This window comes from Molothrus ater, chromosome 25 (assembly GCF_012460135.2).
Source record: "Molothrus ater isolate BHLD 08-10-18 breed brown headed cowbird chromosome 25, BPBGC_Mater_1.1, whole genome shotgun sequence".
In the NCBI taxonomy this organism is placed as follows: domain Eukaryota; kingdom Metazoa; phylum Chordata; class Aves; order Passeriformes; family Icteridae; genus Molothrus; species Molothrus ater.
In genome coordinates, this window is record NC_050502.2 from 533,530 (window position 1) to 547,884 (window position 14,355).

Consider the following 14,355-nt stretch of genomic DNA (forward strand, 5'->3'; position numbering starts at 1 on the left):
CTGGAACCAAGCCTGGCTCAGGCTGGTGGAGGATCAGACCACCATGTGCTGGAGCTGTCCTGGCGACACCCCACATCCTTGCAGCTCAACCTGGTGACACCCCAATGCCCAAGGGGACCCTGGGCTGTCTATGCAGACACAGAGAGCAGACCAAGGACCTTCATTCATCTCCCTTTCCACTTTAGTGTGATGCTCAGGGAGCCTGCAGGCCTATCCCCACCAGCTGTGACCCCAGACACAGCCATCTGAAGGGGCATAGCAGCCTTCCTTCTGCCAGCTGCAAGTCTACAGATGTGTCTTGGCATTACTTGGCCACCATTAACCCCTCAAGGCCTCTGGGGACCAGGAAAAGACAAAATCCCTCCATCCCACCAAGGGCAGGGATCTGCAGTTGCTCTGAGTTGCCCCAGGAATTTCAGATGGAAAAGTCTTGTGTTGAAATGATTGGGAAAGAGGCTTGTGCAACCAAGCTGGCCCTGAACATCAGGAATGTTTGTATTTCTGCTCTTTGGATGGAGTTTTAGCCTCTCCAAGGCAGCCAGGCCTTGAGTTCTTCTCTTTGCAGGAGTGGCCTCCTGCTGAGAACCCCATGTGAGTGGCAGGAGCCTTGAAACTGGAAAGAGCTTCATGCTTCCAGCTGGGAATCCCCATTTGTGCTGGGGGATGAGCGTTTGACCAGTCCATGAGGGGACACCACCCCTCCATGCCATGTTTGCCACAGTGGTCCCAAGGGAAAGGAGGGCAAGTGTGCTGTTACATTTGAGTTAAATGGTTTGCTCTGTCTCACCCCTTGAAAATGTAAGGTTTATTGCAAGCCTGTGATCCTCCCCTGCAGTATCATGGATCTGTAATCCCACTGGCCCAAGGCTTATTCCGTGCCCACTTTGAATCTCCCTGTTAAGCTGTGGGAGGCAGACCAGGCTCTCTCTTGGCCCCTTTCCCCTCCCTCCCCCTTCCCCCCTTCTCCCTCAGAAACCATGCTGCTCCTGGGGGTGGGACCCCCAATAAACCCTCATCTAATCAGCACCCTCAGGAGCCGTGTGGAGTCTCCTTGCCTGCCTGCTGCTACCAGAGAACACACAGCTTAGGGGGGACTCCCCAGGGACCACAAACAGCAACAGGCAGGGAGGGCAAGGAGGGCAGGGAGGGCAGGGAGGGCAGGGAGCACGCTGTGCAGCCCATGGAGGGCAGGGAGCACTCACCGTGCGGGACGTGGGCGGCGCCGAGGGGCTGGTCAGGGACACCATCTCCTGGATGGCCAGGCGCAGCTTGAGGCGGTGCAGGGCGTTGCTGATGCCGATCTCGCGCTGGATCTCAGTGTCCGACAGGGCCGACATGATGGCCCCGCTCTTGACGTTGGCCCGGCATGCAGGCCACGTACCAGGCTGGCATCCCCACCCAGAGCTGGGGACAGGGACAGCAGTGACTGCCTGGCACTGCCACCCTGGCTCCCGTGGCCACCCTCTCTAAGCCCAGGATCAAAGCTGAACATCCACATGGGGATTCTTGGCTTGGTTGTACCTTGCAGAGGTGGCCTGTGGGAGGCCCAGCACCCCTGTGCCTGATGGGGACAGCACAGGGAGAGAGCACCCACAGAGCTTTTCATAAAATCATTAAGGTTAGAAAAGCCCTCTAAGATCAGTTCCAACCATTCCCCCAGCATTGGTACGTTCACCATTAGCCATGTCCCACGTGCCACATCCACACATCTTTCAAACACTTCCAGGGATGCTGACCCCACCACTGCCCTGGGCAGTTGTGCCAGGGCCCAACCATCCTTTCACTGAAGACCTTTTTCCCAATATCCAACCTGAGCTTCGCCTGGCCCAGCCTGAGGCCATTTCCTCTCCTCCTGTCCCTGTTCCCTGGGAGCAGAGCCTGACCCCCCTGGCTGTCCCCTCCTGTCAGGAGTTGTTGAGAGCCACAAGGTCCCCCCTGAGCCTCCTTCTCTCCAGGCTGAGGCCCCCGCTCCTCAGCCACTCCTCCTCAGACTTGTGCTCAAACCCAAAGCTCTACTCAAACTACAATTCCACAGGCCCTGGGAGGGATGCAGGGATCTCCTCTGCTCTCCCAGGATTTGCAGGCCCCAGCTGTGCACATGGACCGAGCGTGTTGGGACATTGTGGCACACACAGACCTGTGGGGACAGCATGGGGACACTCCATGGGCACGCACCTCCAGCCAGGACACAACAGTGGGGCCATCCCAGTGGGCAAAGGGCAATCCTTTCCTCCGAGCCTCCTCCAGGAGTTCATGCCTGGCAGGAACAGAAGCAGAAGAGTGATTTATGGGGGACTTGTGGGGAAGGGAGAGTTCTTTGAAGGGAACACGCCCCGAGCAGCAGGAATACAAAGCTGTGAAGGAAGTAACAAAGCCCAAGGGAGGGTGAAGATGAGATTTCCCAGCAATTCCTAGTCCTGTGCCATGGTTTCCCAGTAGATCAGTTTCTTGCTGGGGTAGGGAAGGAAGTTTACTCACTTCTTCCGTAGGCGCCGATCCTTCTCAGCCTGAGCCCCCAGCTTGCCCAGTCCCAGGGGGTCCTGGATGCCCCCCTCCACGTCAGTCAGCAGCACTGTTGGGCAAGCAAGACACCCTCAGGTCAGTGTGATGTCCCTGGGTCAGTGTGACCTCCCACAGGCCCAGTGTGGGCATTGTCACCATCCCTACGCCAGGGGGACACACAGTGACAGCACAGAAGGTGACAGTGTCCCTTTGCAACCCACCCCCATGGCCCCCCAGCACCCTCGGGAAGCTCAAGCAGACCCCCTCCTGCCATTCCTCCTATTTCCAAATCCCAGAATCCCAAAATCACAGAACAGTCCCTTCTGGAAGGGACCCAGAAAGATCAGTGAGTCCAGCAATGCTCAACATGGAAGTAGTAAAGGATTTGGGAGTGGAAAAGCAGCTCCTAGCAAAGGGCTCTGCAAAATCCATGGGGTGGGGAAGTAGATCTGGAGACATTAAAGATGAGATACAGGGACAGGAGGCCACTGTCCACACCCCAGCTCTGACAGAGCATTAAGGTGACACCATGCTTAGGCCAGAAAGGCCAAGGGGAGAAAACACAAAGCTCCAACTTCCCTGAAGCTGCCATGGCCTCAGCATCCCCACACCAGCAGGGGTGTCCCTGCCCCTCCCTGTCACCCCAACAGCACCCCAATGGCAGACAGAGCCAGAGGGTGAGGAGGGCCTGGCACAGACAGGGACAGGGCTGCTCACGGACCCTGCCCTGTGGACCCTTCTCTGCTCAGCTGGTTAAAACGACCCTTCTCCTTCTTCCCAAACAGGCGCCCGATGGAGGATTTGATCCCCTTCCTCTTGGAGCCCTTGTGCAAGGAGTCCTGGCTGCTGCTGGGATTGCTAGCCTGGTCCTCCAGTGAGCTGGGGATGGAAGAGGGACAGGAAAAGCAAAGCCTTTAGGTTATTCTTGAGCAGGGCACATGGCAAACCCCAGCCCACCCCTCCCACGTATGCCCCAGGTGTATCCTCAAACCAACAGAGATGCCAAGGGTCTCCACATACCTCCTGCCATCCTCCTGACTCAGAGCAGGGTGGCCCAGCTTCTCCAGCCGCAGTGTCCTGGGTGAGGAGGGCGGGGATGTCTCACACTTGATGGTGGTTTTGTCCTCCCGGCTCTCATCCCGAGCTGCAGGTGACTGAACAAGTGGAGAGGCCATGAGGGTGGGAGGCCAGACCCCAGCTCCATCCTTGCCCTGCTGCCTGCCTCTCTCTTGCTCCATGGAGGCATGGCCAAAAGAGCCACCAGAGCCCTGCTGGGGCTTTGCCACGCTCCAGGAATGGCCTGAATGAGAGCTCTGGCAATGGTTCCAGATGCCCAAGCGGATGGGGAGGATGTGGCAGAATGGCTGAGATCCTGGGAATGGGGGGTGAGAGGATGCAGCCCCATGGTCCAGGTCAGGGTGTGGGGACAGAAGCTGCTGGCCCTCATCAGAGGGCTCTGAGGAGCACAGATGGGAATGTCCCAAGGACACCCTGTTGCCAGAGGGGACACAACATTTGAGGACCCAGTGGCTTTCTGAACCTCCCCATGTCCTGCCAGACCCCCCAGGCTGCCAGTGGGAACATGTCCAAGCACCTTTCGGGATCCCCATGATCCTCCTGCTGAATCCCTGGGGTCCCCAGCTCCATCCCGCGCCTGCTGCACCCTGACCTGGTGTGGACAAAGCCAGGAGCAGGCTGGAAAAAGGGCTTGGACAAAAACCAACGGGATGGGAGCCACTCACTAGCAGTTTCCTCCGGTGCTTCCTCAAGTCGCTGGGCTGATTGCAAGGGGGAAAGCGAGAGAGACACAGAAAGGGGGGCAGTTAATGGAGCACCCCCCCAGAGCAGTCCCGGGGCCAGGCTGCCAGCCTGGAGACAGAAACACGGGCACCCCATTGTCCCACACCCCCCCCCAGGCCCGTGTGGACACCGGGCATCACTCCCACCTCATGGCCCCTCCCGGCTCCTCACCAACGTCATGATCCCCATGCGGTCCAGGTCCTGCGCCGCGCTGCGGGAGCTCAGCTTGGGCGTGGAGCGGCCGCTGAGCGGGGGGGACGAGCTGGCCAGGGACAGGGCTGTCAGCGAGGTGGGGATGGAGGCCCTCTTGCACAGCTGGGTGAGGTTCAGGCCCTCCATGCTGCCGCTCGTGACCCGCGTCTCCAGCTCCTCTGCACGGAGCTCCGTGGACTCCTTCTCCTCCTGGATCATCCTGAGGGAGCAGCAGCGCTCAGGGCTCCTGGCTCCCCACCTCCCCAGGGACACAGGACCTCTATCCTGGGGAAATGCACCTTGGTACTGTGCCTCAAGCCCCAGTCTCCCAGAATGGCAACAAGATCCATCAGGATCCATAAAAACCAGAGCTGAGACACACCCTGATTCCTTTTAATATCCATGGAGGATATGAAATATGATTGAAATAATGACACTCTGAGCCAGCACTGGTGCAGCTGAGAGACAGGGAGACTTGGCAGGAAGGACCAATCCCTGTGGCTGGATGTCCTGGAGCCACTTCCCTGGCTGAAGACACATCAAGGCCCCAATTTTAGGCCAGCAGAGCCTCCTGACTATTTGTTGTCCCCCTGGAGCCATTTCTGCACAAGGCAGTGGTGGGTTTTGGCCATGGTCATACCTGATCTCTTCATTGATGGCATCCAGCTGCTCCTGAAGCATCATGGCCAATGTCTGGGCGTCTGAGTGCCCACCAGGAGAGAGCACATCCATGGAGCTGAACAGCGTCTCACGGTCATCCTCGTCCACGTCAGAGATGTCGGGGTCGCTGTCGAAGGCGTGAGGCCCCGCGGCCAGGACCCCACCTGCCTGGGCCTGCTCCCAGTCCTGGGGGAACAAGGGCCACAGTCCTACACAGCATTCCCACGTCTCCAAAAGCCAGACTGGTGATCTCCATGCAGGAGTTCTATCTCAATGTGACCTGAACGGGAAACCCTTCCGATGTTCCCCCATCAAAGCACCAGGAGAAGGAAAAAGCCCCAAGTCTCCAGATGTGACCCTAATCCCAGGATGCAGGGCAGGAGCAGACCCTCACTCTGGGGTGCACAGGCTTTACCTTGGCTGGCTCCTCTCTCCGGGCACTGAATCGTCCCTTCTGTGCCCGGGGCAGCCCCGGAGCTGCTCCGAAGGGCTCGGCCGGGCCGTGGACCACAGCTCCCAGTGGGAAGCGCAGGTCAGTGGCACTGCCCATGTGGGACCTGGGAAGAAAGAGTCCAGTGGGGGACATTGCTCTGTGCAGGACACCCTCACCCTCAGGCTGCTCCCCTTGCAGCCCAGGCTTCTTGGGACAGAAGTGGAGGAGTGGAGGAGGAGGAGCAGGAGGAGGAGGAGAACACTGCAGGATGCCCATCCCAGTGATGTTTGCCTGCTTGGCATGAAAGGATGCAAAACCAGGCTCTGGAAAAAGGTGCCCCATTCCCCCACAGGGGACCTGGAAATGCACTCACAGAATCTCTCACAGAATCATTGAATCACAGAATATCCTGAGCTGGAAGGGACCTACAACAATCAAGTCCAGCTCCTGTCCCTGCACAGACACCCCAACAATCCCACCCTGGGCATCCCTGGCAGCGCTGCCCAAACACTCCTGGAGCCCTGGCAGCCTCGGGGCTGTGGCCATTCCGTGGAGAGCCTGGGCAGTGCCAGCACCCTCTGGGGGAAGAACCTTTCCTGATCTCCAGCCTGACCCTCCCCTGACACAGCTCCAGCTGCTCCCTGGGTCCTGTCCCTGCTCACAGAGAGCAGAGACTGGAGTTGCCTCTTCTGAGGAATCTGCAGCCTCTGATGATCTCTGACTTCTGGAGACTCCCAACTTTCCCAGACTGCCAGAAGTTCAGCCCTGGGCCCTCCCCTGCTGCTCCCTCCCCCTTCTCTGTGCACCCATCAGGGCATCCAGCCAGTTCTGCCCCAAAGCCCCTGCACTGGGGGGCTGCTGTGGAGCCAGGGCTGAACAGGCCCCTCCTGCCCCTCCTTCTCCAGAGCAGCTGGAATGTCCCAACACGCTTGTGTCTTCTCCATCTCCATGTACCCAGCAGGAGCCAGGCCAGGGAGCTCTTGTCCTTTTCATGTTCCAACATTTTCATGAGAAAACACCCTGATGAGGGTCAGTCTCTTCTCCCAGGCAGTGAGTGACAGGATGAGGGGAAATGGCCTCAAGGGAAGGTTCCGGTTGGATATCGGGAAAAATTTCTTAATGGAAAGGCTGGTCAGGCCCCAGCACAGGCTGCCCAGGGAGTGCAGTGGTGGAATTCCCACCCCTGGAAGTGTTCAAAAAATGGTAGATGAGGCACTTTGTGATGTGATTTAGTGGAAATGCTAGTATTTGGGTGAAGGTTGGACTTGATGACCTTGGAGGACTCTTCCAACCTCAATGATTGCGTGATTGCAGTGAATAAAATTCCACCTTAAACATCTTCCAGGTGTGAGGACATGAGCGTTGTTGGGACCTCCCAGCAAGAACCAGCTGGGACTTCTTCACCCTCCTCCTCCTTGCCAGGGCTGGTGCCTGGGACCAGGCCCTGGTGAGTCCCACACCAGGCAGAGCAAGGCAGCAGCTTGACAGGAGGGCACTTGGAGCCACTTGTGGTGCTCATTCCATGTCTTCACTTTGCCCAGTTGCTCCTCTTGGCCCTGAAGACCCAACCATGGAGCTGAGCCAGGCACATTCCTGGGCACAGGGTGATTACTCCCCACATACAGCGCCACTGGAGACTCGAGGTTTGTTTAATTTATGGTGAATTTAAGATGACAAAAGCAGCAGCCCCAGGCAGATGGTGTTTCTCCATCATGGTGGGCCTGGTTTGCAGGCGTGGATACAGAATCAGGTCAGGCCTGGAGGTCAGGCAGATACAGGCCTGAAGACAAAATCAGCACCACGAGCAGCATGGCTGGAGCCTGGTGTGTCAGACAAAGGCACAAGCCAAGTTCCAGGGATTTCAGAGCTGCTGACAAGCTGCTGCCCAGCTAAAACCAGATAAAAACACCTTAGACAAAAGCTGACATTTCAGCTGGGGGATCATTCTGCAACTCACGATTTCTGCTGATTTTTCACCTGAGAAATACAAAAAAAATCACCAAATTGTCCATCCTGCTCTTACAGACCCATGCAAAGAGGTCCCACACATGCTCCAGACTCTGCTCCAGCACCCAGCTCTCCTTCATCCTCACAGGCTCTTCCTCACCCTCCCCATTTTTTCTCTCCATGACAGACACAGGGTCTCCAGGCCTTCTCTCCTTTCTGCTGACAGACCCAAGGCTGGTTACATCAGCTCCTCCCCATCTTTTCCAGCCTTGCCAAGAGGGAAATTTTCTTCACTGGTTGCTCCCACTGACTCCTTGCTGCCTTGAACCCACGCTGGAAGTGCTCAGGGCAGGGTGTGGCATCCCAGGTGGGGCTGTTGTGCTGTCACTCTCCTTTACCACCTCCATTCTCCTGGAGCAGCTCTGGGTATCCTGGTCAGTGCTGGAGGCTGAGACCTGATGGACTCACCTCTGCTCCTGGTGCCCTGGGCTGGGATGTCCCCATATCCCAGCTGACTTTAAATGAAAGGGTGTGGGAGGACCATAGCATTGGAGAAAGAGGGGCCTCATTCTCCTTTGCCTGCAACAGCTCCAAAGCAACTCCTCCTTCTGCCCCAGCCCATCCCCTGTACTCCACAGGGGAAATGTCCTCTAGTGAATATCCAGCTTTCAGAGCAAAATAAGTCCTAAGCCACTTGTGCAGAAAAACAAGAGCAAATCTGGGGCCATTCAGTTGGGCTGGGCTATTCTCAAGAGTCCATGTCCCACCCTAGGACAGATCCATGGTGGGACAGCACAGCTGGAGCTGACCCTGCCGTGAAGACCCTGCAGCCCAGCACTGGAGCTTGGGGGCACCAGAAACACCCAGTGCCAGCACCACTTTGGGGCTCCCAAAGCCAACTGCCCCCAAAGCCAGGGGTGCAGGGGCTTGCCCTGGCACTTACCTAGTGTGCACACTCTCCACAAATGTCCCACTCCTGGTCTTGAGCTGATCCACCTCCAGCCTCAGCTTGTCGATCTCGTCAGACAAACGCCGCTGTTTGGGGGGATGAGACAGGCAGGGCTTGGGTTTGCTCTGGAGAGCTGCCAGGTTTGAGGCAATCCACATCCTTGGCTATTGCCATGCTTACATTCCCTTTACAGATCCCTACCCCAGGTTTAAAGCATCTTGGGCACATCAGCAGAGAAACAGCTCATGCAGGTAGGGGGAATGAGGGTGCTGGGGAGGGAGGATCAGGACAGACAGGCACAGGTGCTCAAGGAATGCTGCTTTGGGAGATGAAGGAAAACAGGTCCCACTTGGATGCTCTGGTTCTCCTCCAGACTGCATGTGTGTGTGCTCCCTTGGCAAGGGACTGGCAGTGAGGGACCCCCCAGCCAAACTTGCTGCTGGCCCTGTCCCTCCTGCTCCCAGTCCCATCCCCATGGGGAAGCTGTGCCTGCACCCAGTGCTGGGAGATGCCAGGGGGAGGCTGCAGATGGACAGGGAGGGAGGGGAGAAGGGATCTCCCAGGCACAGCAGGATCCAGTCTGGGGGACAAACAGGCTGAGCCAGGGTGGGCAAAGTGCCAGCAGTGTCACATGAGTCCCCGAGCTCTGCCCTGCCCAGACCTGAGCAGCCACGGCTGGGAAGCACAAGGAATAAGCACACATGCTCCCTGCAGGCAAGGGGAAAAGTAGCCCCTTGATTCCCCAAACCATGCATGAGACATGCAGCACATCCCAAAAGCTCCCATTGCTCCAAAAAGCCACGTCCCTCCAGCTTTCTAGCAAGGCCATGGGGGTTCATGCAGATGCTACTGAAATGCCTCATCTGAGAGCAGGGTGTGAACACTGCGGGGTCCCTGCAAGCTGGGCGCGGGGCAGAGCACCCCCAGTCTGGGGAAGCCTCAGGGGCCAGGGGTTGGGGCTGCCTGAGCCCTCCTCCAGGCATGGGTGAAGCCAGCCTGGCCTCAGCACTGCACCAGTGGGCTCAGGGATGGATGAGTGTGACAGGAACACGGATGGCAGGGAACTGACCCGGGGCTCTCTGGGGAGGGGGTGGCAGCTTCCATCCAGCCACTGCGTGGGTGAGTGTGTGGCCTCCTGCTGCTGGGTGCTCTGCTCCCCACAAACTGGGGCATTTTAGGAGAAGCAAGTGCCCCTAACTGGGGGTTGGGAGTGAGGCAATGCCATCACTGGGTCAGGTCCCTGCAGCCGCATTTACCTTGTCATGCTGGTGTTCCTCTATCTGCTTTTGGGTATTTTCCAGCTCTTGTAACAATGTATTCTTTAAGAAAAACCAAAAATAAAATAAAAGGAAACAAAAACAGGAAAGAAAAAGAGAGACCATTTAGGAAATGGCCATGTGGCCTCCCCAGAATGGCCATTGTAGAATTCCTGTGTAGTGAACACCTGGAAAAGGCTCCCTGGGCTATTCCTCACCTGCCTGTGCACAGCTCTCCTCTGCAAAGCTCCTGCCTCTCAAGCAGGGTGGCCACAGCTCAACTCCTGCCCCACTCTGGGACTGAGCATGGCCATGGAGGGTGATGAGGGACTTGGTGGACAGGGCTTGAAGATTAGGAAATATGTCTGAGAGAAGAACCACTCCTCAAGCAGCTAGATCAAAGGGAAAAATGTCCCTTACATCTAAGCTAGGGAGTAGGCAGGGGGGAAAGGAGATGTGCTTATAGAGTCACAGAATCATGGGATTGTTAAGATTGGAAAAGCCCTTTAAGATTGAGCCCAACCATTCCCCTCAGCACTGCTGTGTTCATAGCTAAACCATGACCCCAAGTGTCACATCCATGTCTTTGGAACACTTCCAGGGATTGTGACTCCACCACTGTCCTGGGCAGTCTATTCCAATGCTATAGTTATTTCCTTGATTTTTTTTTTCCTAATATCTGTCTAAACCTCCCCAGGAGAGTTTGTAACTGCCCGAACCAGTGCTCATTTTTGGTAAGTGCTGGCAGCCAAACAGGATCATTTTTGTGCATGGAATTCCTGGATGAACTCTCAGGGTGGGCAAGTGCTGGCACCAGACTGGGGAGCAGGCAATGCCCTTCAAAACGTGTCACCACTCTGGTCCCTGTTGCTTGCTCGGGTGGGATTTGGACTCATCCCTGCAGGGTGGGTCCTGCTCTTTATCCAGAGAAATCTGCTGAATAACTGGACATGCTGGCATAGCCACATTTGGTTGAGGACAAGAGGAGCAGAGCAATGGGGTGGGGGGACAGAGCCAGCCCGGGGGGCATCAGCTGGGGGATCACCTGTATGCTCCAACTTGCTGAAGGCAGGAACCCTGAGAGAGCTGAATCACCAAGGCCTGACCTCTCACTGGCACTCTGGCTGGATGCTTGCTTGGAGCCAGCTGCTCCCAGTTAATTCCATTCACACTGAGGCAGCCACAGCTCCAGCCAGCTCCTCCCAGGAAACCCAGTTCCCCGGCAGTCAGGTGGGAGATGTTCATGGACACTGCCCTGGCTTGGAGAAGGGAAATCAGTCTGCACCTGGGGGCAGGAAAGTTTTAAGGCAGCACGTGGAGGGATGGGCACTGGGACAGGATGAACACTGCAATTTTTCCTGCAAAATGCAGTTGGGATTTGCTCTGACAGCTGGGCACAGGTGGCATCAGGGCTGCACTAGCAGAGACAGGGAGGTGAGGGAAAGGAGCAGGACAAATCCTGCTGCTGTGGGAGCTGGGAGGTGGTGGGGAGGGGGTCTCCCTGAGTGAGGTGACCAGAGCATTTCCCTGCGCTCCACCAGCCCCAGCACAGCCATGTCTTGCATGTTACCATTTCTCCAGCCCTGCACAGGCACTTCCAGCCCTGGGCCATGGCTGGACGAGGCACAGAGGGACTGCAGACCCCTCAATCCCCAGAGGAGCCCTGCCCCAGGCAGTACCTTTTCCTCCAAGGCTGCCATCCTCTCCTTGAGGTGCAGCTGCAGCCGCTCGTTGCTCTCGCTCAGCAGCCGATCCACAGTGTCCGAGAGCCGCTTGTTGTGCTCCTCGTTCATCTTCTCCCTCTGCCGCGCCTGGGACAGACACAGTGACACCTGTGTCACATCCACAGGGGCTCAGTGCCCTCCTGCCTTCCTGTGCCTGCTGCAGTGTCAGAGCTGGCCCACCAGGCCCAGCATCTGGGGACAAATCCTGGTTGGACCCTCTGTGCTGGCCCTGCTACTCGGTGCCACCTCCCAGCCAGAGATGAACAGGAGAGAAAAGGATTTAAGGAGACCATGCCTGCCTGCCCCTCAAGAAAGCTTCTCCTGTGTGTCTGCCAGGAATACCCACACTGGGGGCACCTTCCAGACCCCACTGGATATGGAAACTCTGGATTTTCAAATATCTGTCTTAAGGCAAAACATCTGGGGGCTTCCCCAGGGCCACATCTGTAATGTCACCCGGGTGACCTGAGAAATGGGCATCACAGCCTCCTGCATGGACAGCCCAGCCCCAGCTGAGGAGCACAGAAGCTGAAGAATGGACTGTGCAGCCCAGGGCACAGCAGCTCAGCTTCCCTGCCCTTTTCATTCTGCTGATCCAGGCTCAGGGGAAGAGCTGCTGAAGCCTCTCCTTCCACCCTTTGGGGTTCCAGCTTTCCCCAGGGAGTGATGCTGAGAGAGGAGTGGGTGTGGAATATTAACAGCAAGTCTTGGGTGCCTGGGAGATGGGAAATCACAGCAGAGAGTGCCATGAGCTCCTGTGTGGCTCAAGTTTAAGTGATCCCAGATGGGAAAGGATTAACCAGGCTGTTCTCCCAAGCTGCTCCCAAACTGCAATCCAGGTGTGCCCAGGTACCCAGGCACCAAGGCAAGGATCAGGACTTACCCTGGCCAGCTCCTGGTTCTTTTCCTCCAGCTGAGTCTCCAGCTGCCTGAGGTGCTCCTCGATGCTCCCGTGCCTCTCTTCTGCCTGGGAAAAGCAGAGCAGCCTTCTCGGATGATGCTCCCCAAAGCCATGAGGGCCCTGCTGCATTCTGGTGTCCATCTCTGCATGTGAGTCCTTCCTGGGATGCAGGGCTCTCTCCCACTGCCTGCATCCCTGCCAGGGCTCCCTGCGAGCCCAAACCAGCCCTGCTGGCACAGTGACAGGAACTGGAGGTGCTCTGTGAGGACCTAAACACCATTCCAGAACCCAGGAAGGCAGGGATAGCCCCATCCATTCCTCCCTGCAGGCCTGCACCCGCCAAAATCCAGCTTGGTGCTTCCTCTTTCTCCTCATCTTAGAGTGGTCTCACCCAAGCCAAAGGGCATCCACACTGACAGGGCCATCCCTGCCTTGGAGAAAGGGGCTGAGGGAAGGGAGCAAACCCCTCATGTGCAGGATAAATTGAGGTGTCCTTTAAAGGCAGTGCCTTGTCCCTGCAAGGAGGGGACAGCAGGGGACAGAGAGGCCACAGCTGGGAAGCAGAGGGGGATGCCTTGGGCTGCCAGGGACTCCATTGCTGCAGGGGGCGGCGAGACCCAGCTCATCCCCCGGTCCCAGCACTGCCCTCCCTCTCTGATCCCTGCCTCCCTCTCTGACCCCTGTCCTTCCTCTCTGACCCCTGTCCTCCCTCTCAGATCCCTGTCCTCCCTCTCTGACCCCTGTCCTCCCTCTCTGATCCCTGCCTCCCTCTCTGACCCCTGTCCTCCCTCTCCGATCCCTGCCCTCCCTCTCTGACCCCTGTCCTCCCTCTCTGATCCCTGTCCTCCCTCTCCAATCCCTGCCCTCCCTCTCTGACCCCTGTCCTCCCTCTCTGATCCCTGCCTCCCTCTCCGATCCCTGTCCTCCCTCTCTGACCCCTGTCCTCCCTCTCCAATCCCTGCCCTCCCTCTCTGATCCCTGCCCTCCCTCTCAGATCCCTGTCCTCCCTCTCCGATCCCTGCCCTCCCTCTCTGATCCCTGCCTCCTTCTCTGATCCCTGTCCTCCCTCTCTGACCCCTGTCCTCCCTCTCTGATCCCTGCCCTCCCTCTCAGATCCCTGTCCTCCCTCTCCGATCCCTGCCCTCCCTCTCTGATCCCTGCCTCCTTCTCTGATCCCTGTCCTCCCTCTCTGACCCCTGTCCTCCCTCTCTGATCCCTGTCCTCCCTCTCTGACCCCTGTCCTCCCTCTCCGATCCCTGCCCTCCCTCTCTGACCCCTGTCCTCCCTCTCTGACCCCTGCCCTCCCTCTCCAATCCCTGCCCTCCCTCTCAGATCCCTGCCCTCCCTCTCTGACCCCTGTCCTCCCTCTCAGATCCCTGCCCTCCCTCTCTGACCCCTGCCCTCCCTCTCCGATCCCTGCCCTCCCTCTCTGACCCCTGCCCTCCCTCTCAGATCCCTTTCCTCCCTTTCCCTCCTGTCTCTGCCTTCCCCTGCAGCTCCAGTCCAGCCCCTCCAGCCCGGCCCCAGCCCTGCCACTTGCCTTGGTGAGCGCAGCAATGCGCTGGGCCAGCTCGGCTTCCACCTCGGGCAGCGTCTCTGCCTTTCTCATTGTCTGCTGCAGCTTCTGCTCGGCCAGCTCCAGCAGCTCCTGCAGGTGCCGCGCCTTCTCCTCGCACTGTGGGACAGCAGGGTGTCTGCCACCCCGGCATGGCCAACCCCCAGCACCCCTCCTGCCCCAGCCCCCGGGCAAGGGGACACTCAGGGCCCAGGGTCAGTACCTGGCGGTGCAGGGACTCCTTATTGGCCAACTCATTCTCCAATTTGTCGTTGAGGTCATGGATGGAGGTGGCCTCTCGCTGGGCTGCCAGGTACCGTTTCTCCAGCGTGGTGATCCTCTCCTCCATGTCCTCCTTCTGTGCCAGGGCCTGGGGAAGTGATGGGGCTGTCACATCCTGCTCTGTGACAGCATGTTGGGAATAGCAAGGCCATCT

The 14,355-nt window shown here is 57.9% G+C and overlaps 1 protein-coding gene across 1 annotated transcript in view; it reads right to left on the reverse strand.

Moving 5' to 3' along the window:
• PPFIA4 (PTPRF interacting protein alpha 4) overlaps positions 1–14,355 on the reverse strand; it is a 60,852-nt gene that overhangs the window by 8,450 nt on the left and 38,047 nt on the right. The window contains 16 exon segments of the mRNA XM_054517265.1: positions 1,203–1,370; positions 1,372–1,404; positions 2,176–2,257; positions 2,479–2,572; positions 3,224–3,381; positions 3,523–3,656; positions 4,245–4,280; positions 4,474–4,714; positions 5,135–5,340; positions 5,570–5,711; positions 8,478–8,569; positions 9,740–9,802; positions 11,419–11,550; positions 12,347–12,426; positions 13,901–14,039; positions 14,143–14,289. Of these exon segments, the coding sequence (XP_054373240.1) occupies positions 1,203–1,370; positions 1,372–1,404; positions 2,176–2,257; positions 2,479–2,572; positions 3,224–3,381; positions 3,523–3,656; positions 4,245–4,280; positions 4,474–4,714; positions 5,135–5,340; positions 5,570–5,711; positions 8,478–8,569; positions 9,740–9,802; positions 11,419–11,550; positions 12,347–12,426; positions 13,901–14,039; positions 14,143–14,289 (1,947 nt within the window).